The 20,701-nt window shown below is 56.9% G+C and overlaps 8 protein-coding genes across 8 annotated transcripts; 5 read left to right on the plus strand and 3 right to left on the minus strand.

The window, feature by feature from the left end:
- Window positions 1-1,587: 1,587 nt before the first annotated feature.
- On the plus strand, window positions 1,588-3,386 carry aflN-1 (Cytochrome P450 monooxygenase aflN; the record flags this gene model as incomplete). Its single annotated transcript, XM_037321300.1, has 3 exons — window positions 1,588-1,737; window positions 1,792-3,203; window positions 3,266-3,386. 3 exons carry the CDS (start codon window positions 1,588-1,590, stop codon window positions 3,384-3,386), a joined length of 1,683 nt encoding a protein of 560 aa, XP_037179584.1.
- Window positions 3,387-4,949: 1,563 nt separating this feature from the next.
- atnN-11 (Aspercryptin biosynthesis cluster-specific transcription regulator atnN) lies at window positions 4,950-6,556 on the plus strand (the record flags this gene model as incomplete). The annotated part of the gene is made up of 2 exons (XM_037321301.1): window positions 4,950-4,999; window positions 5,062-6,556. 2 exons carry the CDS (start codon window positions 4,950-4,952, stop codon window positions 6,554-6,556), a joined length of 1,545 nt encoding a protein of 514 aa, XP_037179109.1.
- A 348-nt stretch (window positions 6,557-6,904) lies between these two features.
- atnI-0 (putative lipid transporter atnI) lies at window positions 6,905-8,196 on the plus strand (the record flags this gene model as incomplete). The annotated part of the gene is made up of 3 exons (XM_037321302.1): window positions 6,905-7,300; window positions 7,355-7,490; window positions 7,538-8,196. The coding sequence occupies 3 exons, from the start codon at window positions 6,905-6,907 to the stop codon at window positions 8,194-8,196; spliced, it is 1,191 nt and encodes a 396-aa protein (XP_037179111.1).
- A 474-nt stretch (window positions 8,197-8,670) lies between these two features.
- Window positions 8,671-10,881, plus strand: CGCA056_v006052 (putative transcriptional regulatory protein; the record flags this gene model as incomplete). Its single annotated transcript, XM_037321303.1, has 2 exons — window positions 8,671-9,854; window positions 9,903-10,881. The coding sequence occupies 2 exons, from the start codon at window positions 8,671-8,673 to the stop codon at window positions 10,879-10,881; spliced, it is 2,163 nt and encodes a 720-aa protein (XP_037179105.1).
- A 92-nt stretch (window positions 10,882-10,973) lies between these two features.
- CGCA056_v006053 (Uncharacterized protein) lies at window positions 10,974-12,320 on the minus strand (the record flags this gene model as incomplete). Its single annotated transcript, XM_037321304.1, has 1 exon — window positions 10,974-12,320. One exon carries the CDS (start codon window positions 12,318-12,320, stop codon window positions 10,974-10,976), a length of 1,347 nt encoding a protein of 448 aa, XP_037179107.1.
- Window positions 12,321-12,973: 653 nt separating this feature from the next.
- Window positions 12,974-14,879, plus strand: CGCA056_v006054 (putative transporter; the record flags this gene model as incomplete). Its single annotated transcript, XM_037321305.1, has 8 exons — window positions 12,974-13,126; window positions 13,189-13,245; window positions 13,296-13,368; window positions 13,431-13,506; window positions 13,563-13,727; window positions 13,787-14,144; window positions 14,208-14,447; window positions 14,502-14,879. 8 exons carry the CDS (start codon window positions 12,974-12,976, stop codon window positions 14,877-14,879), a joined length of 1,500 nt encoding a protein of 499 aa, XP_037179115.1.
- A 91-nt stretch (window positions 14,880-14,970) lies between these two features.
- CGCA056_v006055 (Diacetyl reductase) lies at window positions 14,971-15,912 on the minus strand (the record flags this gene model as incomplete). Its single annotated transcript, XM_037321306.1, has 3 exons — window positions 14,971-15,511; window positions 15,566-15,817; window positions 15,869-15,912. 3 exons carry the CDS (start codon window positions 15,910-15,912, stop codon window positions 14,971-14,973), a joined length of 837 nt encoding a protein of 278 aa, XP_037179116.1.
- Window positions 15,913-16,374: 462 nt separating this feature from the next.
- CGCA056_v006056 (uncharacterized protein) lies at window positions 16,375-17,664 on the minus strand (the record flags this gene model as incomplete). The annotated part of the gene is made up of 3 exons (XM_037321307.1): window positions 16,375-16,913; window positions 16,963-17,005; window positions 17,506-17,664. 3 exons carry the CDS (start codon window positions 17,662-17,664, stop codon window positions 16,375-16,377), a joined length of 741 nt encoding a protein of 246 aa, XP_037179469.1.
- Window positions 17,665-20,701: the final 3,037 nt, after the last annotated feature.

The following is a 20,701-nucleotide window of genomic DNA, read 5'->3' on the forward strand; positions in this document are numbered from 1 at the left end:
CTCGGGACTCGTCTGCGCCTGTTCACGGACGACCAGATGACACAATCTTCGGCGTCACTCTACGTCGGCTGCCGACTTTCTGTCTTCCATGCCGTCCCAAATCGGTCTTTTTTCTGTTCTCTCGCCGACCTTAATCATTGAACTCCCCCGATTTTGACGGGCTCGGTCGATGAGAGCTGCGTACGGCATGAATGTAGGTCTAGGTGTTTGTCGGCCACAGACAATATCACGATATGTAGACCGAGAGTCCACGAGGTTTAAGAATTTCGTCGAGAAAAGTGATTTCTAGAAACATGCCAAGACGGCGGCGGAAGTGAGCCTCCGGGGCGGACGTTCGTATCCGCCTACACGTATCCTCTGGTTCCTCTCAACATCAGCCAAACTTTGAGGAGAAAAATGATTCAATGATACACGTCGAGCTGAATAGTACTGAGAATTCCATGTTTTACCCGTTGCAGACTATTCTCCGTGGCCTGATCGACGAGACGCGCACAAAAGATGAACTGATTTGAACAGTCTAAGATACGCAAACACCTGATTGATTGCCTAAGTACCCAAATGGTCAATAGTATCTGAATTCCTAGCGCAAGCCTTGCAGCAGATGGAAGAGTAATGATCAATCTTTCTGTCCCGGTCTCGATGGAAGCTGTCCGGCGGATGAGGTCATTTTGATTTTCTTCCATGAGCTTCTCAACATGTCAAAAGCTCCACGTCAAACCATTTCAGAGAACAACGACTACCATACAATTACCGTTGCCGATACTGATTCTGATATCGCGAAGCCGATCTGCAATCGTGTAACATCAAAGTTCAAAGGCTTCGCATCTTTGTGTTGATATTGTCCAGTGTCAAAGACTTTGTGGTCCCGAGGTAGCCACCTGTGCCAGCCCACACCCTAGATAGGCGATGTTACCCTGTGTTGGTTTGCTTCGGAAGAGATATCACATCCAGCCAATGACCACACGCAAAATCAGTGAATTATGCGGGAATGCCCGTACGGATGCGTTCCCCTAGTTGTGCCGCCAACCTACATTCCCTAATGGTTTAAACGCATGCCGGCTACCCTTTCCTGACCCTCGCGTTGGACCCCACCGCGTTGCATCGTTCCTCGGCTCACGATGGCATCCTTCGTATCTAGGAACTTCCCAAAGTCGGTACTGCACATTGCGCCTGTCTTCCTCGCAAGACAAAGAGCATGGGATTAAAGGCCAAAACACACTCATGCATGGCGTCGTCACTCACTATCATTCGGGGCTTCAGAGAACCCGCCAACATGTCAAGGGTGCGATGCGTCTGCCCCCATTGATGGGGCATCTTCAATGCAACCCCTTTGCGAGTCCCGCCGCGCATGCGTCAATCATTGCCTCTTACCGTCTCCATCTCCGGACATGATGCCGGACACGCGGCGGGGAGGTTCATCGCGCAGGCGGCCAATGGCGGCCTGCTTATTAGAGTCACCCTTGCCAGGTCCCTTGGCGGGAGGAAGAATAAAGGAAACGAGCTCCCTCGTAGGCCCTCGTAGGCGAGCTTTGTCACATTGCACCGCATCGCTGCCGTCACCGTCGTGCTTGACGGCATCTGAGAAACATGGCGATACTCAACCTATCCGTGGGCGGCAGCGCCGCGGAGATTGGGCTTCGCGCCATTCTGCTGCTCGTAATTTTCAGTGTTGGCTACACTCTGGTGCAACTCGTTCAAGTACGGCTCCTGTTTTGGAGACTGAGGAGACAGGGCGTCGTAAGTTGAACAACCCCAAACCATTCACCAGGACAGCGCTGACGAGGCTCACAGCCAATGATGCCCTACTCCCTACTCTTTGGACATATACCTGTCATCACAAAAATTACATCCGGCCTGCCCAAAGACATTCACACAAACTACTTCTCCCAGCTCATCTACCAGAACTGGCCGGCACTCTTTCCCGGTCGCAAGACATGCCCGCCCATCATCTACGTCGACCTCTGGCCCATGGGCCCGCCCATGTGCTTCACCATCGAGCCGGAAGTCGCTTGGCAAACCGGTAGCGCAGATCTCCCGCGGGCTCACAAGGAGTTCGTCAAGCCGCTGACGGAGAACCTGGATATTGCGAGCCTGGAAGGCGCCGAGTGGAAGGTCTGGCGCGCGCGGTTCAACCCGGCCTTCAGCCCGAAGAACATTGTCTCGCTCGTCCCGGGCATCATCAAGGACGTTGAGACGTTTGCGGGCATCTTTCGGAAAAACGCTGGCAAGGGCGGGAAATGGGGCGAGGTGTTTACGCTCGAGGACCTGGCGACGAATTTGACGATGGACGTGATCGGGCGTGCGGCGCTGGGGATCGAGCTCCACGAGCAGACTGATGGCCCGAGCAAGTTGAAGGTCGCGCTGATGGACCAAATTGCGCAGTGCCGGCTGCGGTTCAGCATTATCGACAAGATCTGGAGCGTTGACCCCGTCCGTCAGTGGAGAATTGCCAGGAACAAGGTTGCGCTGCGTGACGAGCTTTACCAACCCATCATGAGATGTCTCGAGCGCAAGGGCGACGGAGAATCAAAGACGCTGGTGGACCAGGCGATGAAGCCTCTCAAGGGCTTGATTGCCGAGAAGGCGCTTCCGCCTGATGAGGGCTTCATCGAAAGTGTCATGGCACAGCTTAAGATCTTCATGTTTGCAGGCCATGATACGACGGCGACAGTCATCTGTTGGACGATACACGTCTTGGCCAAGCACCCAGCGATCCTCGACAAGGTGCGAGCTGAGCATGACGAGGTTTTTGGCAAGGATCCTTCAAAGTTGAAGGAAAGACTAATGGAATCGCCGCATCTCCTGAACTCGCTGCCGTACACGGCTGGCGTGATCAAGGAGACGATGAGGCTGTATCCCGTCATTCCGCCCCTTAGAAAAGGCAGCCCTGATTACCAGATCAAGGACAAGGAAACCGGCATGGCGCTGCCGACTGAGCACTTTGACCTCTGGGACGGCATTCGCTCGACGTCTCGCGAGGAAAAGGTGTGGCCTCGTGCTGAGGAGGTCATCCCGGAGCGCTGGTTGACCACGAACCCGGACGATCCGCTGTACCCCACGAAAGGCGCCTGGCGGGGGTTTGGAAACGGTCCTCGTGTCTGTATTGGGCTGGAGCTCGCCAACACGGAGGTCAGAATGGCTGTTGCGTTCTTGGCGAGGGAGTTCGACATTGACTGTGCTTGGGACGAGTGGGATGCCGCGAGGTAAGGTTTCAAGCATCTCCAAGGCGCTCGTAGGAACGATGGCTGACAGACTGTGTGTGCAGGAACTACACTGGCCCCAAGGAAGTGATGGAAGGTCATCGGTGCTATCAGAACGGCACTGGTACGGCAAAGGCCAAGGAAGGTATGCCGATCCATGTGCGACTGCGAAACGCGTGGAGGTGAAAGGTGGTTGAGAAAGAGTTTGGGTGGACGTAGGTGGACTTCAACATGGGCCTCGGGACGGGGCCGAGGGCAGGAGACCGGAGCCGCGGGCCCCCCGATGCCTGCCACTTCTGCCGAAAGAGGCAAGGACTTGCAATCGTCCGTATCTCATCGACGCATTGGAGCAGCAGAACTGAATAAGTAGCCAATGTCCAAGAAGTATTGGAGAGGCTTCGATCCCCAGAGGCAGTCGGCCGCGGCAACATGCCCGTTTTCTGTTGATTGACACCGGCGGAGTGGATACAAGCTTTCAGCTGGTGGTTGTATGCGCCGACTTTGACGCTGGCGGACGGGCAATACCGGACGATCTATAGTTACTCAATCGGGACCTCCGCGAGATTGACTCCCTAAGATGAGAAATAGCGCAGTCCCGCGCATTCCCGAGGTCGTCCGCGCGATGCGCCGGCAATCCTGTCCGAACATGAGAGGTAGACTCAGTCTAGACCCGCAGCAGCAGTTGGACCGGCGGCCGGCGACAACGTAGCACCCGTGTGGCTACCCGTAGACTTGGTACGGAGGTCCGAACTCCTGACCGGGTTTTGAGTTTCTCGTAGACCACAACCATGAACGTCGCGCGCGCGTCGTGTCTCGCGCGGGATGATTGGGGTTCCCTTGGCTGTCGAGATCCATGGTAGTTCGCGATAGTTGACAAATGTACCAGCAGAGGTGTGTTTCGGAGATAAGCTCATGCCCAGACAGCGGGAAGCTTCTACGACAGATGTCATGGGCCCGCACCTGCTCGTATATCGCGGGCTATCATTTGCGTGAGGGGCATTAGAATTCGCGATGGATGTGATGGGACGAAAGCGAAGATGTCGTGAAGGTGTCGTGGAGATTAAGAATCTTGAGATGGCACTGAAGGGAAGCAGAACCTAGCAGAGGGAAAGGAAGTCTTACATAATACGCGCTAGTCCTCGCTTAATCTCCACTAAGGCACGCTAGGCGGAGTAGCCTCTCCTCTCGAATCATCCGATTGGCCCGCTCGCGAATGCCCCGCACTGGAGCGGGGTTCCTGCTGGTCGTTCCTGGGGAGGAAGGGGCATTCGGGGCTTATCGTCAGCGACCGGCAACTGCTCCTGCTGCTTTTCTTGTTAGCGGCCAGTTGCGATTGGGATCTCGACTCTGCGCCTCCTCACCTTTTGAAACATTCTGCCCGCCTACACTAACCTCACTTCATCTACACTTACGCACCTACGATTGTTATCGACATTGGATCGAGTTGAAGTCCGTCCGCCCATCATGTCGCTGGCGCACTACTTATGAGGCCCATTCCCTGGAGCCTGCAAAGCCTGCTGCCAAATATCTGTCTCTCGATAGGTCGCCTCGGATCTTGACCAAACCACCGGCGTCGGCGTCTACGTCTCTCAGGGCGTTGCGTACCTCGGCCTCCCTCGGCCTCCCTCACCTACCTTACCTGTTCTCATACAACAACCTCACACACACAGGACATTGTCACTCGCACAGGGCGTCACAGCACTCGCACCTACCTGTTGTTATCCAAGGGTACTTGCTCTCCTCCTCTCAATGGCGAGGCATGGGTTATCAAAGGTGAAGACAGGATGCATCACCTGCAAGTAAGGGGGTCCTTTGACTGTTCATCCCCACAGGCCTGGCCAATGTGCTAACAAAACCTCAGGATCCGCAGAGTCAAGTGCGATGAGGCCCGCCCGGCGTGTAACCGCTGCGTCAGCACCGGCAGGAAGTGTGATGGCTACGTCGCCCCTCCCAATGGCACATACTCGTGGGCTCAGCTGCTCCGTGTCTGCCCACCGCCGACCCAGAACGCCTCCGAGTCAGAGCTCCGCGCCTTGAGCTTCTTTCGCGGCGTCGTGGCCCCAGTCCTCGCCGGGCCGCTAGACAACTACTTCTGGACCCATCTCGCCACCCAGCTGTCTCACCAGGAGCAGGCCGCAAAGTACGCCGTCCTGACCATCAGCTCGCTGTATGAAAAGTTCAAGGAAAACCCCATAGACCGGCTCGCTGGGGAGAAGAACCTCTTTGCTGTGTCAAACTACAACGAGGCCATCCGGCACCTGAGGACGACGGACAACCCGGAAACGGTGCTGTTTGTGTGTCTGCTTTTCGTCTGCGTCGACATGCTGCGTGGAGAATGCAAGGGCGCCATCGAACACTGCCGGCACGGCATCAACATCCTGAATGCGTCCCGCTCCAAGTCCAAGTTCATCCGTGACCACCTAGAACCCGCCTTCTGCCGTCTCGGTGTGTTTCCTTTCTTCTTCGGCGTCCGGCCCGAAACGTTCCCGGCGATGGAGATCGGGAAGCCTGTCCCGCACGCGCCGTACAAGACGCTCGCCGAGGCCCAGGCCGCCCTGGACCCTCTACTTGTTCGTACCATCCGCTTCGTGAGGACCGCCGACGAGTACCGACTGGGAGATGAAACGAGTCCCAAGCCTGGGCCCTTGGTCATGCAGGACCGTAAGGAGCTTGACGAGGCACTGGACAGCTGGGACGCCGCGTTCCGTCTCTACCGGGGCGAGAAGGCCGCCTTGAACGCAGATTGCATGTCAGAACGGGATGTTCTCATCATACAGCTGCTCGAAATGAAATGGATCGTCGGCAAGATCTGGATTGACACGTGTCTATCGCGGGCCGAGACGATATTCGACCTGCATCTCGAAAAGTTTCAGAGGATCATCGACATTGCACACGAGACGGACATCCTGCTCCGCTCGTCGCACGAGAAGCACCCGCGCGCCAAGTTCACCTTCGAGATGGGCTTCGCGCCGCTACTGGGTTTCGTAGTCGTCAAGTGCAGGTCACTGCGCCTGCGAGTCGCCGCGCTGAAGCTGGTGAGAACGATATCACATGAGCGGGAGAGTTTATGGGACAACAGCACCCTATTATCGCTCGGTAGAGTGCTCTTGAAGGTCGAGAACGATGTGCATTTGCGCTGCGACGATGACCTGGAGGACATTGTCGACGACGGCACGCTCCCACCGGAAGGCATGCGGATCAAGGACTCGGCGATGCAGAAGGAAGCGCGCATCGTGCCTGGGAGCAACGGCAGCGTGACGGTCTGGAAGAAGGTCGCCCTCTTGATGAGGGAGCTCGATGGGCCCATCACGATACGCGAGGAGTGGTTTGAGGTTCCCTTCAGGCGCAAGCCCTAAAATAACTATTTGCAGTCGCACCCTTGTTTTTGGCGTCTTCCGCGACATGTCCCTGTCTGTGCCTCAACCCGCACGAGTGCTTACGCCACCCCTGCGAATCCTTCCCGCGGGCGGTATCATTAACAACAATGTCTAGTGCCGTGTGCTGCGATTGGTCGGCTCGCTATTTTATGTAAAGAACGCGATTGAAGTGGCTGTGCATCGCCAGGCATTCTTGACAATATCTTCGGTTTCGATCTCAACAAGTTTCTTTAAATATGAGCGGACGAGCCGCGAGGATGTTGATGATGGGAAAGACAACCATCACTTTCAGGATTTCCTGCCATCTCATCTTTGACTCCAATCGCCATGTCCCTCACCTGGATCATCCTGGCCCTAGCCGCTTCAGCCGCAGCTCTGCCATCCGGTCCCTCGCCCACGCCGACGAACACCCAACTATTTCAACGATCAGTAATCACCTCTTCGACTGTTTCTGCGGTTCCCACCGGCGACTTCATCACCACCAAGTTCATCACCATTCCCGGCGTTACAGACAGCCACGTCACAGTGCCCGCCAAGACCATCACCCTCGCCCTCCCGACCTGCGTCCAGACCATCGAGCCGGACGCCAATGGTTACGTGCCCCCGGGGAGCTGCGGCGCCCTCTGGAACTACTACCCAAGCTTCGCGGCGGCTATCGCATTTGCCGTGGTGTTTGGAGTTTTGACTGCCGTTCACATCTGGCAAGCGGCTAGGTACAAGAAGGTGCGTAAGTCTGCCTTGCATACGTTCTCACGGCTTCGACTAATGTTAGGACAGAGATGGTGCTGGGTCATCATCATGGCGAGCATCTGGGAAACCCTCGCCTTCGTCTTTCGCTCTCTAAGCACACGGTACCAGCAGAATAGCGGCATCTACCTCATCTTCCAAATCTTCATCTTGCTCGCACCACTGTGTTAGTCTCCTCTCTCCATGCTATCGACCAGCACTAATAATCACCAGGGGTCAACGCCTTCGCATACATGACCCTCGGCCGGATGATCCACTTCTTCCACCCCTCGCGCTCCCTCCTACGCGTCCCCGCTACCTTCTTCGCCGCCCTCTTCGTCGCCCTCGACGTCGTCTCCTTCATCATCCAGCTCGTCGGCGGCAGCATGGCCGGCCCGACCGCCCCACCGGAGGAACAAATGCGCGCGATACATATCTACATGGGCGGCATTGGCCTCCAAGAGGTCTTCATCCTCGCTTTTGTGGGGTTGGCGCTCGTTTTCCAGCGGGACATGCGACGGGCAGAGAGGCTTCACAACGGACGGGAAGGGTGGAGGCCGCTGGTGTGGGCGCTGTACTTTTCACTGGGCAGCATTACCGTGCGCATCGTGTACCGGCTCGTCGAGTTTTCTTCGGGACACGGGGTGGATAACCAGTTGATTACTCGTGAGGGGTACTTCTACGGATTGGAGGCGGTGCCAATGGTTCTGGCCATTGGCGTGTTCAATGTCGTGCATCCAGGGGCGAGGATGGACAGGCCTGGGGCTGAGATGCCGGGGTTGTTCGCCACGATCAAGGAAGCCTTCAGAACGAGGTCAGGGAGATTTTCATTGAAGGACTTGGGCGAGGAACAGGAGCTTACGAAAAGATCTCCGAGTCCGCAAACGAGTTGAGGCCGGTGCGCGTCGGGTGGTGGGCCGAGACGCGGGGAAATGCCGGCGGCTGCTGCACCCCGCAATCCAGGGTCCAAGCCGGCATCGGCACGGATTGCGAGTGTGAAGTTTGATTTTCCAGGTATTGTTTTGCTATTTAATTGACAGCTGTCAGGAAGTACTTCTATCATTTAGTCTTCAGGCTATACACCTCGAAATAGAATTATCAAACTCCAGGTCTTTTGCGTAAGATCCCCCGTACAACTGAAGACTGCCATCAACCCCGGATCCCTGCCACCTCCTTATCAACATCCCTCCGCCTCCAAATCGGACCCAAGTGCGGAGATAAAAAGATAATGACCACCACTCTACACACCCACTTCACTCATCCTCCCAAAGGACACATCATGCTCCGCGGAAGCTGAGCAGCGCTACGCACGCCTCTCACTACAATGTCCTTCCTCCCGGCGACACATGTACTCAATCCACCCGCCCATGGACCCCGCCTCCGCAGCCGCCCTACGCCGCCGGCGCCGGCGTAGAGTCCCCGACGCGGACCGCAAACGCGCCCCGCGCGCCTGCGACCGCTGCAAGGCCCGCAAGAACAAGTGCGTCGAGACGCCGTCCGGCACTTGTGTCCGTTGTCTGCAGGGTTCACATCCGTGCCGCTTCGAGCGGGAGCGCAGTCCCGAGGACGGTGTCGTCCCGGTACCTGGAAATGACGCTCACACGAACACCGTCGCAGCGCATAATGAGACAACGACGGACCTCAAAGACGAAGTCGACTTCTCCCCCACCGCCGGCGCGCCCCCCAGCGAAGCCTTCATGTGGCCGCGCTTCCTCACCCGCCTGCGCTCCGCCTTCTGCCTGGACACCCACCCCGCGCCCGCATCCCCAGACGACACCTCGCCTCCCCAAGCCCGCCCGCCGCCGCCGCCCGCTGACTCCCAGTCCCCCGCCGAGCTGCGCCGCGTGCGCAAGGCCGTCCGCGACTTCCCCCCGCGCGGCGTCGCTGAGTTCCTGCTCGAGGTGTGCATCACCTACGGGACGGACCTGTTCTTCTACTTTGACCAGGCGCAGCTGACCGCGGAGCTGGGCGCCTTCTACAGCGACGAGGGGTGCCGGCTGCGCAGCGACACGGGCTTCGTGTGTTTTGTGCTCGCGGTGTTTGCGTTGGGCAGTCACTGGACGAGTCTGGCGCGCCCGGCGGAGGAGGATGAGAGGGTGGTGGGGAGGGAGGAGGACCCAGGCCGGATATTCTACGACCAGGCGAGGATTTTGATGGCGGATTTGATTGATCGGCCGTGTTTGCGGTCGGTGCAGGCGGCGTATGTGCTGGGCGTGTACCTGATGCCGGCGAGCGCGATTAGTGCGTCGTATGTGTACATGGGGTTGGCGTTGAGGAAGGCACTGGCGATTGGGCTGCATTTGGAGCCGGATGAGCCCGGGTTAAGCGAGGATGAGAAGGAGATGAGGCGGAGGCTGTGGTGGTCTGTTTATTCGTTGGAGAGGACTGTGACAATCAAGTTGAATCGGCCGAGGTCGATCAGCCAGGATATCATCACGGCTCGCCTCCCTCGGCCGGTCCCCCGCGACGCGCAGCAGAAGTTTGATAATGTGCAGCATCAGATTGTGTATGCCCAGCTGGTGCGCATTATTGACAAGCTCTCTGAGCCAGCGTAAGTCCCCTTTCTTCTGGGATTCACATCAACTGACATTAAGTCCAGCGCCTGGTCGACAAACTCCCCGACAAACCCCGTCTCAACCTACGAAGAAGCCCTCAAATCCTGGAAACGCTCCCTCCCGCCCCCCCTCAAACTCCAAAACATCCACCCCAATTCCCCCGGCTACCGCGCCGTCTTCCACCTGCACCTGAACTACTACTTCGCCTGGATCGACATGGGCAAAGTCTCCGTGGTAACCGTCGTCCGCGCCCGCCTGCGCGCGGTCTTCTGCTCCCTGGACCCGCCGCCCGCCCCCAGCGCGGCCGTCGAGCAGGCCGCGGACGCCTGCATCCGCGCGGCGAAGAAGATGCTCGAGCTGTTCGAGGGGCTGAGCCGCAGCGGCAACATGGCGCGGTTCTCGTTCACGGACCTGCAGGGGTGCAGCATCGCGACGATCGTGGTGCTGTTGGCGGGGATACTGCAGCGCGACGCGGGGTATGACGGGCGGGTGGCGTTTGGGCTGGATTGCTTGAGGAGGATGGCGGGCGGGGGGAACGCGACGGCGGGGATGGGGGTGAGGTTTGTGGAGGCGTTGAGGGGGATTACGGATGAGGCGAGGGGGCGGCTGTTGCGTGTGCAGAGGAAGGAGGAGAGGGTGCCGAGGGTGGAGGAGAGGATGACGGGGTATGGGGACTGGGCGGAGTGGTTGGCGACTGCTGAGGTTGCGGAGAGTTCCTCGGAGGATGAGGATGAGGATGAGGAGGGGTCTGGAGAGCAGCCGGCGGATGCTGATGATGGAGGGCCCTCGGTGCCGGAGGTCGAGTTGTCGGAGACGTGGGACGAGGCGGCGGCGCTGCAGCTCCAGGAGCTTTCGGCCTCGGGGTTTGAGATGCCCCTCGGAGGTGTTCACAACCCAGACCTGATGGCGTTGCCAGCTGTGGATGAAGGTTGGCTGGCTTCGTTTCCGTGGAGCGATGACCAGATGTATCTGATGGGGTTGACGGGGATGGACGTTCTCGACTTCACGGGGGGCCTAGAGTAAATACAACACAAACCAAGAATGTCAAAGTCATTGTCTCATTTCATTGTTATCGCATGTTCAATGCCACCTCCATCTTTTCCATATAAATTACATCAAAGCGCCGGCTTGATCCTAATCGGCACCTCCGAGTCCTCCTTAATCCCGTCCCATCTGCTCTTATACACCCTGCCCTCCTTAATCACCGCCGCAACCGACGCCTCCGGATCATCAAAGATGCCCACGTCCTCCAGCGGGTTCGCATTCGCAATGATGATATCCGCCTCAAACCCAGCCTTGACCTGCCCCAGCGACGCCTCCCTGCCAAACATCTTCGCCGGGTTGATCGTCGCGCTCTGCAGCACCGCCAGCGCCGGGATCGCCCTCCCCCTCAACGAGAACTCGAAACTCTGCGCCGCGCCCAGCGGACCCAACAGATCCGTCCCGAAGCATATCGTCACGCCCGCCTCGTACGCCGTCTTCAGCGCCACCAGGCCCGCGGTCAGCACCTCCTCGTTCTTGACCCGCGACTCGGGCGGGAGATAGCCCTTCCACTTCTCCGACGCCATCTGCGCGTACGTGATCAGCGTCGGGGTGAGGTACACGCCCTTCTCGGCCATCAGCTTCGCCGTCGGCACATCCACGAAGTTGCCGTGCTCGATGCCCCGCACCCCGTTGTCGATGCAGTGCCGGATCGCCTTGGTCGTGTACGCGTGCGCGGTGACGTACGTCCCCGCGTTCGCTGCGCACTCCACCATCGCGCGGATCTCGGCGCCCGTGAACTGGAGGTGGTCGATCTTGTCCGTCGGGGATGACACGCCGCCGGAGCCCATGATCTTGATAAAGTCCGCGCCGGTGCGGATCTCCTCCCTCACGGCGGTCATGCACTCCGGCACGCCGTTGCACAACCTCCCCAAGCCGGTCGTCGACCCGCCGCAGCACTCGCTGTGGTCATGCGGCCCGCGCCGGACATCCCCGTGTCCGCCGGCTTGAGACAGCGCGTGGCCTGCGATGAACAGCCTCGGGCCGGGGAACACGCCGTCGTTGATGGCCTCCTTCAGGGCTAGCAGGGCGCCGCCGCAGTCGCGGATGCTGGTGAAGCCGCGGTGCAGCATCTGGGCGCAGACGTACGGCTGGCGGAGCAGCGAGACGTCGTTGGGGTTGCTGAAGGCGGCGGCGAGGGAGTCGAAGCCCGGGACGGCCATGACGTGGACGTGGGCGTCGATGAGGCCTGGGCAGAGGAACTTGCCGGCGCAGTCGACTTCGGCGAAGCCATCGGCGACGGCGGCGGAGACGGTGGAGGGGTCGGAGGGGAGGATGGCGTCGATGAGGCCGTCTTTGAGGCGGACGGCGGCGTTGGGGTGGAGGGAGCCGTCGGTGACGTCGACTATGGTTGCGTTGGTGAGGATGTAGCGCCGCGTTGGGGCTTTGAGCCAGGGCTTGAGGTCGGCTTCGGTGACCATTGTGAAGGTTTCGTGATTATTCTCTGGATGGTGTTGGTCCAGAAGAGTGAGTCTCGAAGAAGTCGAATGAGGGGAAGAAAGCTGAAAGGACTGGACTTGGGATTTAGGATGTGCAAACGCTCAGTCATCCGAACACACAGCCAACACTTCCAGAAAACAGAAATATTTATCTGATTGGCTTCATCAGACGGTTAACGCCATCCCCCAACAACACCCAATTTTGGTGAGAAAGACAATGCAACAACAAGCATCGGAAATCAACACACAATCCTATCATCGGGAACATGGTCACACTCAAAGACCATGTTGCCGATATCCGGCATCGGATATCTGCCACAACCATCGGCAACATGGCCCGCCCCACCCCGCGTATCACCCCTATCAACGCTAGCAGAGGTATCGCAGGAATCAGTCTTTGATTGACATGACTCTCTGATAATGCTTGCCTCTTGGGTGCGGGGAAAATAATGGGCACACTTACCCCGGGATTCGAGATATGCACCGGTGGAGCATTGTCAACCACGTTTTTTCCTTTCTCCCTCCCTCGTTTCTTCTTTTAAAGGGCGGGCGGATCTGCAAGTTTGTGAAGGGGCGTTGGCTGCGGTCTTTGGATCTTCCACTGAGAACCAACCACCCCCCTCACGCGACTCAGGATGACTTCTTCCATTGAGACCAAGACCAACGATGGGCCGCAGCCGGAGGACGCTGAGGAGAAGAATGGCCAGATTTTGGAGTTGAGCGAGTCTTACACCGAGGAAGAGGAGAGGGCGGTTCTGAGAAAGATTGACTGCACTATTCTGCCCATGGTTGGTTGACCCTTGTGTTGTGTCTTGTAACTGTGAACAATTGAGCTAACTTGGATCGACAGATGTGTGTGGTCTTCTTCCTGCAGTACCTGGACAAGCAAAGTCTCAGTTATGCAAGCGTAAGTTGGCTAGTCTTCCCCGTGATGAACTCCGTAACTGACCAACGTAGGTCTTCGGCCTGATTACGGACTTGAACATGACCAGCACGCAGTATTCTTGGTGCTCATCTATCTTCTACGTCGGTAAGTCAAGCCAAAGCATTGTCTTCACAGGAAGCTGCCATCGCTGACATCTCAACGCGCAGGCCAACTGGTGTCTGAATATCCATTCATCTACCTCATGAGCAGGCTGCATTTGACCAAGTTCGTGGGAGTCACCGTGTAAGTCCACCCATAGTCTGCCACCATGGCCATCACTGACAAAACTCCGCTACCAGAGTCATCTGGGGCATCGTCTGCATGTGCCTCGCCGCTCCGCAGAACTACTCCGGCTTCGCCGCCGTCCGCTTCCTCCTCGGCTTCGCAGAGGGCGCCGTCTCCCCCGCCTTCATCACCATCACCAGCATCTGGTACCGCAAGGACGAGCACGCCCTGCGAACTGCGTAAGCCCAAACCTCGAGCATATCTACAATTCAATTTGGACTAACCTAACTCTGCGCAGTCTTTGGATCACCATGAACGGCCTCGCCCAGATCTGCGGTTGCCTCCTGATGTACGGCATCGCCAAGAACACGGCCCTCTCCCTCGCGCCCTGGCGCACGCTCTTCCTCGTCTGCGGCGCCATCACCTCCGCCTCGGGCGTCGTCTTCTACCTCTTCATGCCCAACGGTCCGAAGGACGCGTGGTTCCTTACCCCGCGCCAGAAGCAGGTGCTCTCCATGCGCATGGCCAAAGACCGCGAGGGCGGCGATAAGACGTCGTTCTCGCTGAGACAGCTCAAGGAGGCGATGTTGGATATCAAGACATGGTTTGTGTTTTGGTTTGGTGTTCTGGTGACGATGCAGTCGCCCGTCTTGACGGTTAGTCATCTCCCCGACTATTATCTTCCAAGTTGTATTTTGTGCTGACTTGGCTGCAACCAGTTCGCGTCCTTGGTCATCAACACCATCGGCTACAACAAATACGAAACCATGCTCTACACTGCCCCCTCCGGCGCCGTCCAGATCGGCATGTTGTGGATCGGAGTCTGCGGCTGCATGATGTTCCCCAGGCACCGCACCCTCGTCGCCCTCGTGCTCATCCTGCCCCCTTTGGCCGGCAACATCCTCCTCCTGAAGCTCTCCACCGACGCCGGCTGGGGCATGATCGGAGCATCCTGGCTGGTACGTCAATCCCCATCCCTTTCATCCTCTCAAGACTAATGCGCAATGTTCCAGGCATCCTGCATCACCGCCGTCTGGTCGATCCTCCTCTCCCTCACAGCCTCCAACGTCAAGGGCAACACGAAGCGCGCGATCGTCAACGCAATGTTCTTCATCGGCTACTGCGCGGGCTGCATCGGCGCGCCGCAGCTGTGGACCGAGAAGCCGCGCTACTTCAAGGGCGTGGTCACGGCTATTGTTACGTGGTGTTTGCTGTTCACGGTCATTGTGGCATACCGGTGGCTTTGTTCCAGGGACAATGCGGAGAGGGAGGCGGCGGCGAGCAGCGGCCAGGGCGCGGAGTACTCTGAGGATGTCGTGTTGGATGACGCGGGTGCTCCGGTGAATGATTTGACTGACAAGGAGGATAAGCAGTTTAGATACAGCATCTGATGGGAGTCGAAGGAGTCTCCTACACAATTCCATCGTAGTAATAATCCCATCTGCCAGAAAGTCACGGCAATACAGATAACATTGAATATACTCAGCTGAAGTTAATCCCTCCATCCACAATCTGCGTCTGCCCCGTCACATAATCACTATCCGGCCCCGCCAAAAAGCTCACAAACTTAGACACGTCCTCCGGCACGCTCGTCCTCTTCAGCGCAATCAAATCGTTCGTAAACTTCTTGATCGTGTCCCCCTTCTTCGCGCCCGTCTTCTCGCCCAGCTTCTCGTCAATCAGGTCCCACATCGCCGTGCCCACGATGCCCGGCGCGTACGCGTTCACCGTGATGTTGTGCTCCGCGTACTCCATCGCCGACGCCTGCGTCAGCCCGCGGACGGCCCACTTCGAGGCGGAGTAGTGCGAGAGCAGCGCGAAGGGGCGGAACCCGACGATGGACGAGCACCCGATGAGCTTGCCCGGGGAGGAGGGCGTGCAGTTGCCCTGGGCGATGAGTTGCTTGGCGGCGGTCTGGTAGCAGTTTTGCACGCCGAAGACGTTGACGCGGAACATGTTGAGGAAGTCTTCTTCGGTAAGGTCGAGGAGGGGTTTGACTTGCGCGATGCCGGCGTTGGCGATCCTGAAAACCGGCAATTAGCATGTTGCTCTTAGAATGATGAAATCAAGAACTTACATTGTGTTCAGGGGACCTAGCTCTTTCACTGCCGTCTGGACCATTCCCTGGACCTCACTGAGACTGCGGACGTCGGCGGATGCGACGACGGACTTGCGGCCAAGGCCCCGGATCTCGTTGGCCGCTTCCTCGGAGCCGGCTTGGTTGGCGGCGATGTCATTGATGCAAACATCGTAGCCATCGCGGGCGATGCGGAGGGCGATGGCTTTACCGATGCCGCGCGAGGCACCTGTCACGATGGCGACGCGTCCGCTGCGGCTGTTAATGGCTGGAGGTCATTGAGGGGGAGGGGAAGATGCGTACCCTAGACGAGCAGATGGTCTGAATGCTCCCACGAACGCGCTCATGGTGCTTGGTGTTTGGAGAAGAGAGTGAAGGTGTAAGGTCCGCCTCGAAGCAATTCTGGCTATGCTGCTTGATACGGCCAAGGTTACGGTGCCACGACAGTTACACACACGATAAATGAGCTGATCTAACAGGACTTCAAACAGCACGAAGCCCCGCCCAGTTGGTCCTTCTCGAGGTTATAAAGTCAGGCGTGCGGGGGTTCATGGTGCCCCTCGAGCTTCCTCGGATTGCCCATGCGGGGAAGTGGCCGGGCAGCCGGATGAGGATCCTTGGTCGGGATCACGTTGGTTCAACTGAGGCGGGGCATTCTCTTACTGCTCGTACGACACTCTTCAATCAATGTGGTCAGTGAAATCACCAGACGATACAAAATTTGCCTTGTTGGATGCTATGAACTGGTCTCTGGTCGTTATTTCTTATCTCAGAGCCGCAATGCATCATCGCGTGCTTCGTGACTGGGATCAGCTCACTCGCGACCTGATACCCCGAATGTCCGAATAGCTCCAATTTCCGGGATCGCTTATCCATGCAAGGGTTTCCGCGTACCAGTATTCATCATCACCACCTCCCCATGACCGCCTCCTTGCTACGACGCGATTGGACAGCGTAGATGTTCTCGCCTGCGGTCCTGAAGTAATCCTCGATCTCTCGATCCTGTCATTGAGAAGCATCGCCTTGAGAGGCTGAATGGCGCGGTATTCGGCGCGGTAGATTCTAACCTTGCGGAAGGGGAGTGGAACGCATATCTCCCGGAGAGCCCTGCAAGTCTTGTCGGCCAAGACCCTCCGAGAGAAGATATTCACGGTCCATATATGAATGTCATTCCAGAAGTCCTCGTCAGTCACCTGAACCCCCTCGCAAGGGTCGGCAGTGACGGCACGGCACACCTCGGTGCAGATTACCTCGGAAGAGTTAGCAAAGAGACCCGCGAACGTAATCAAGGCTGGAAACATACCGGTGAAGTCGTCATTGCCAAGGATGGTTGTGAGAACTGGCTGAGCTAGATAAAGTCAGTCAAGGCCATGCAAGGCGATTGAAAGGAAACTTACGGATCTCGGTGTTGTCAGTCAGCTTGATGCGCTGCTGGGCAGCCTAATGAAGGCTTGGAATCTGTGTGAAGACCGGCGTCAGAAATGTGTAATATGAGGTCTGCAAGTCGCTGGGATGGACGATTCGTCTTCCTTACCTTCTTTCCCATGGTGTTGTTTGAAGAGAAGGAAGCACATCTTTGCCTGCCCAAACGTGGGCCGGCCACACAGAAACATGAGGCGAAAGGGCTGACGCGGGCCCCAGTCCACTTCCAAGTCCTGTGTGCTGAAGAGCCTGTTTGAATATCATGTCAGCGCTGATGAATCCAGGATCTGAAACAGAGGAAGACCCGGAAAGGGTAGCCATGGACGCGAGTGATGGATCGCGCGGAACGATTGAAACTTACGAATTCGTGAGACATGTTGCTTTAAGTGAAGAAAGACCTCCGCCGAACATTGTAACCCGTGGTCTTGCCGTCGACAAGACCGTTGCCACTGACCTCCCTCATCTTTTATCCATTCTCCAAGGACTGTTGTTTGAAGTGAAGAAAGGCCCCGCCGAACACTGTAACCCATGGTCTTGCCGTTGGCAAGACCGTTGTGATCGATCTTCTCCATTGTCGCCACACGGCCAAGTCTCGGCTCGCCGTCATCAACCTTGAGTCGGTCGAGAGAATCGACGAGGTCCTTGCCGTTGGAAGGGATGTCTTGGACTGGTGTCATGTTGTTTGAAATGAAGGAAGCTTGTTTGAGCCGGAGTCCACACCTCAATAAGCCATTCACCGGGCCCCGCAAATGTAGCTGAGGTGCCTATGAAGTGACTTCTTGCGCGAAGTGCCTGTCTGGGTTTAGAATGTGAACAAACGAAAAGAAGAAGACAAAGACAAACCTCCGGGGTGGTAGTTCGCAGCGGCAACTCGACAGAACAACTGTTGGAACGAATCAGTTTCGCTATGCAAGACGCGCGTGCCGCCGCTGGCCAACGATGGCGCAGAGGGGGTGATCCTGACACCTACCTTGACCTCCCAAGTGTCACAGTCGGTGTGACGAGGGGAAGAGCAACGGCATGGCTCATCAAGAACAGCATGAGCGTTCGTGCCGCCGCAGCGGGATGGTGAGGCCATGCATGATTCCTCTGACTCCTCACATATTATGTCAGTGATGAATCCTGAAGCTTGGAAAGAATTGCAAAGCACTGACTTTGTAATCACAATGATCATCCAACCGGGTGTGCATATCTTTGACATTAAGGCGGAGTTGGATGCCAGCCTCGGAGGCTCCGCAGGAGTCCGCCGCGAACGTCTGCTGGGAGAAGTCGTTGAGCTCAACATTGTCATGAGGACTCTTCTTAGTCACACTGATTTGAACGCCTAGATTCAAGGGAATCCAAGCCCCAGGAAGGTGGGGACGTTGTCGGTGCTTTGACAACAAAGTCGAAGGCTTTGACGATGTCTCCAATCGCAGCTCTGACAGCTGCGCTTCGCGATGTAATGCAGTGCCTGTCCATTAGCCAGGCCCTATGGGTAGTGCAGGTCGTGCATGCCATCGTCAGCTTCAGTTGGATACTCCGAAGTATCCTGGGAGGCCGCGGTCTCATGGGGCGCCATGGCGTCGTAATCTCCCATGCTCATGTCAGCATCCGGAGCCTTGCAGCAAGCTTGGGTGCTGTGTACGGGCTCAGGGTTTGTCTCCACAGTTCCGGTGTAGAGAAGGCGAGAGTTCCCATGGATAGCGAAATGTCCGGGGCGGCCGAGTTCATGCCACTGGAGCGCCGTTCCAAACACCGCCGGCACCCATGTCCGTAGGTTCCGAGGTCGGCGAGATCACAACACTGTAGGCGCCGTTGGTGCGGTTGGGAACTTTCTGCGGGTCTCGGCTCTCCTCAGATTCCGGGCGCGAGTACCAAACGACGTCGCCATTGTATCAAATTGAGACAAGGTACTCAGGCTCTAGAAGGGCAGCGGGCAGGGCCGCCCATCGGCGGAAGCCAATGATGTCTTGAGTATTCGAACCCCCGTTGTGTGCTGTGCTGGATGAAGCGAGTAGCTGATCCATCTTTCGACTTCGCCTTCGAGTGACTGTCTTGATAGTCGAAGTGATCTCGGTCCATTTGATGGCATCGTGGTTAGAAGTGTGGACTCGTGAGCCATGTGTTGGATTCGTTCACCGAACTCTTCTTCACATGAGTATTCGAACCCCCATTGTGGCCCCTGTGACCACATGGCGGCTTCTTCCCTCGAACGCGTCTTCGTGACATGAGTATTCGAGTCCCCGTTGATGAGAAGTTGTGGAAGCCATTGGAAGAACATTGGAGCGCGAGGATGTGCGAGTTCTCAACAGGTGCGAAGCTGTTGAGACTTCTCGGAGGATGAAGGTGCTCTGGAGCATGGAACGAGTCGAACCAACCAAGCTGCAGGCGAGAGGACATCTAGAATCAATCGCCAACCATACATCAAGTATTCTGCTGAGAAGAAACCTTGTAGAAGAAAGACTGAACCGGTGATGTTTGCTGAGGGAATTGAGCTATTGACACGAGCCAGCAGCCTCAAGTCAATGTCAAGGCAGCGCCGACTTCGGTGCATCTTGTCGAGGCTGTCAACATTGGACTTGCAGAAGGTGTTTGCTGCTTGACAAGAAGATTTGGACAGGATAGCAAGAGCATGCAGAGTTGATGACAGAGCCAACAGAGCTCTTGGAGTGATGGAAGCTTCAGGTCCTCTGGTCCTCTTCGCCCGTAGGCTGTGGCATCTGAATGGAACAGGTAGTTCGAGCAATTTCAGACATCAACAACAGACAGAACTCCCGGGTTTGTAAGCGCTTGAAATGAAATCATCTTTCTTGCATGGGAATGTTAGCGAAGTATTTATCAAGCAACTCCGATAGCAAAATGGTGCTCCCAGGCCAGGATTTGGCCATGTCACCAAACCGACAAAGGGAATAGCAAGTGCAAGGGATGAACAAACCAAACAAGAAGACAGCAGAGTGTCTTTGAGCTTCTATGTCAAAGCAACCTAACCGGGAGTCAAAGTGCGTGCGACTCTTTGCTGGGATGCTGATGGAACGGGGCCTGAGGTGGTGCGAAGATCGGTATGACCCCACGAACCAGTCAGTGCCTTGTGCAATCGGGCTCTTCGGCAATAATCGCAGCACAGACTTTTCCATGCTAGATTCTGGTTTCGGGGCGTCCTGAAAAATGTCAGAGTCGTGAATGGAAAGTCGATGGAACTCGGGGTTGACCGACCTTCAGCAGCCAGCGTTGCCAGGAGACTCAAGATCATGGGAAGAAGGGCCGCCCATCCCCAAGACGATGTGCCATTCCAGCAAGACATTTTCCCACCAGGAGACTCGAAGCAATGAGGATTTGAGGTATCAGAAGATGTGGGATTGCAGCTGGTAGGCCTTAGGACTGGAGCTCGAAGTTGAGCTCAAGTTTTGAGAGGAGATGGGCAGCTTGCGGGGGTCTTGGGAAGCGTTGCAGTTGAGGGAGAAAATCGACAACGAAGGAAGACAGCAGTGTAATTAAAATAAGAAATGGGCAAGCGAGTGCGAAGGAGTCGATGGGGAAGAGAAGGCAATGGATACGTGGGTGATGGTGGTGGTGATAGTGGAGGAGGAGGAGGGTGGGAGACCTCGGGCTGGAGTGGTGGGAAGGTGGAATAACTGGCGGATGGAAGAGACGGAAAAGTTTTCAAGACCGCTCCCACTCTCAACTCTTGGGAAGGAACGAACAGCAGAGGAGAAATCTCTGCAGCGTGAGGCA

This window comes from Colletotrichum aenigma (assembly GCF_013390185.1).
Source record: "Colletotrichum aenigma strain Cg56 chromosome Unknown KSG_Cg56_contig04, whole genome shotgun sequence".
Taxonomy (NCBI): domain Eukaryota; kingdom Fungi; phylum Ascomycota; class Sordariomycetes; order Glomerellales; family Glomerellaceae; genus Colletotrichum; species Colletotrichum aenigma.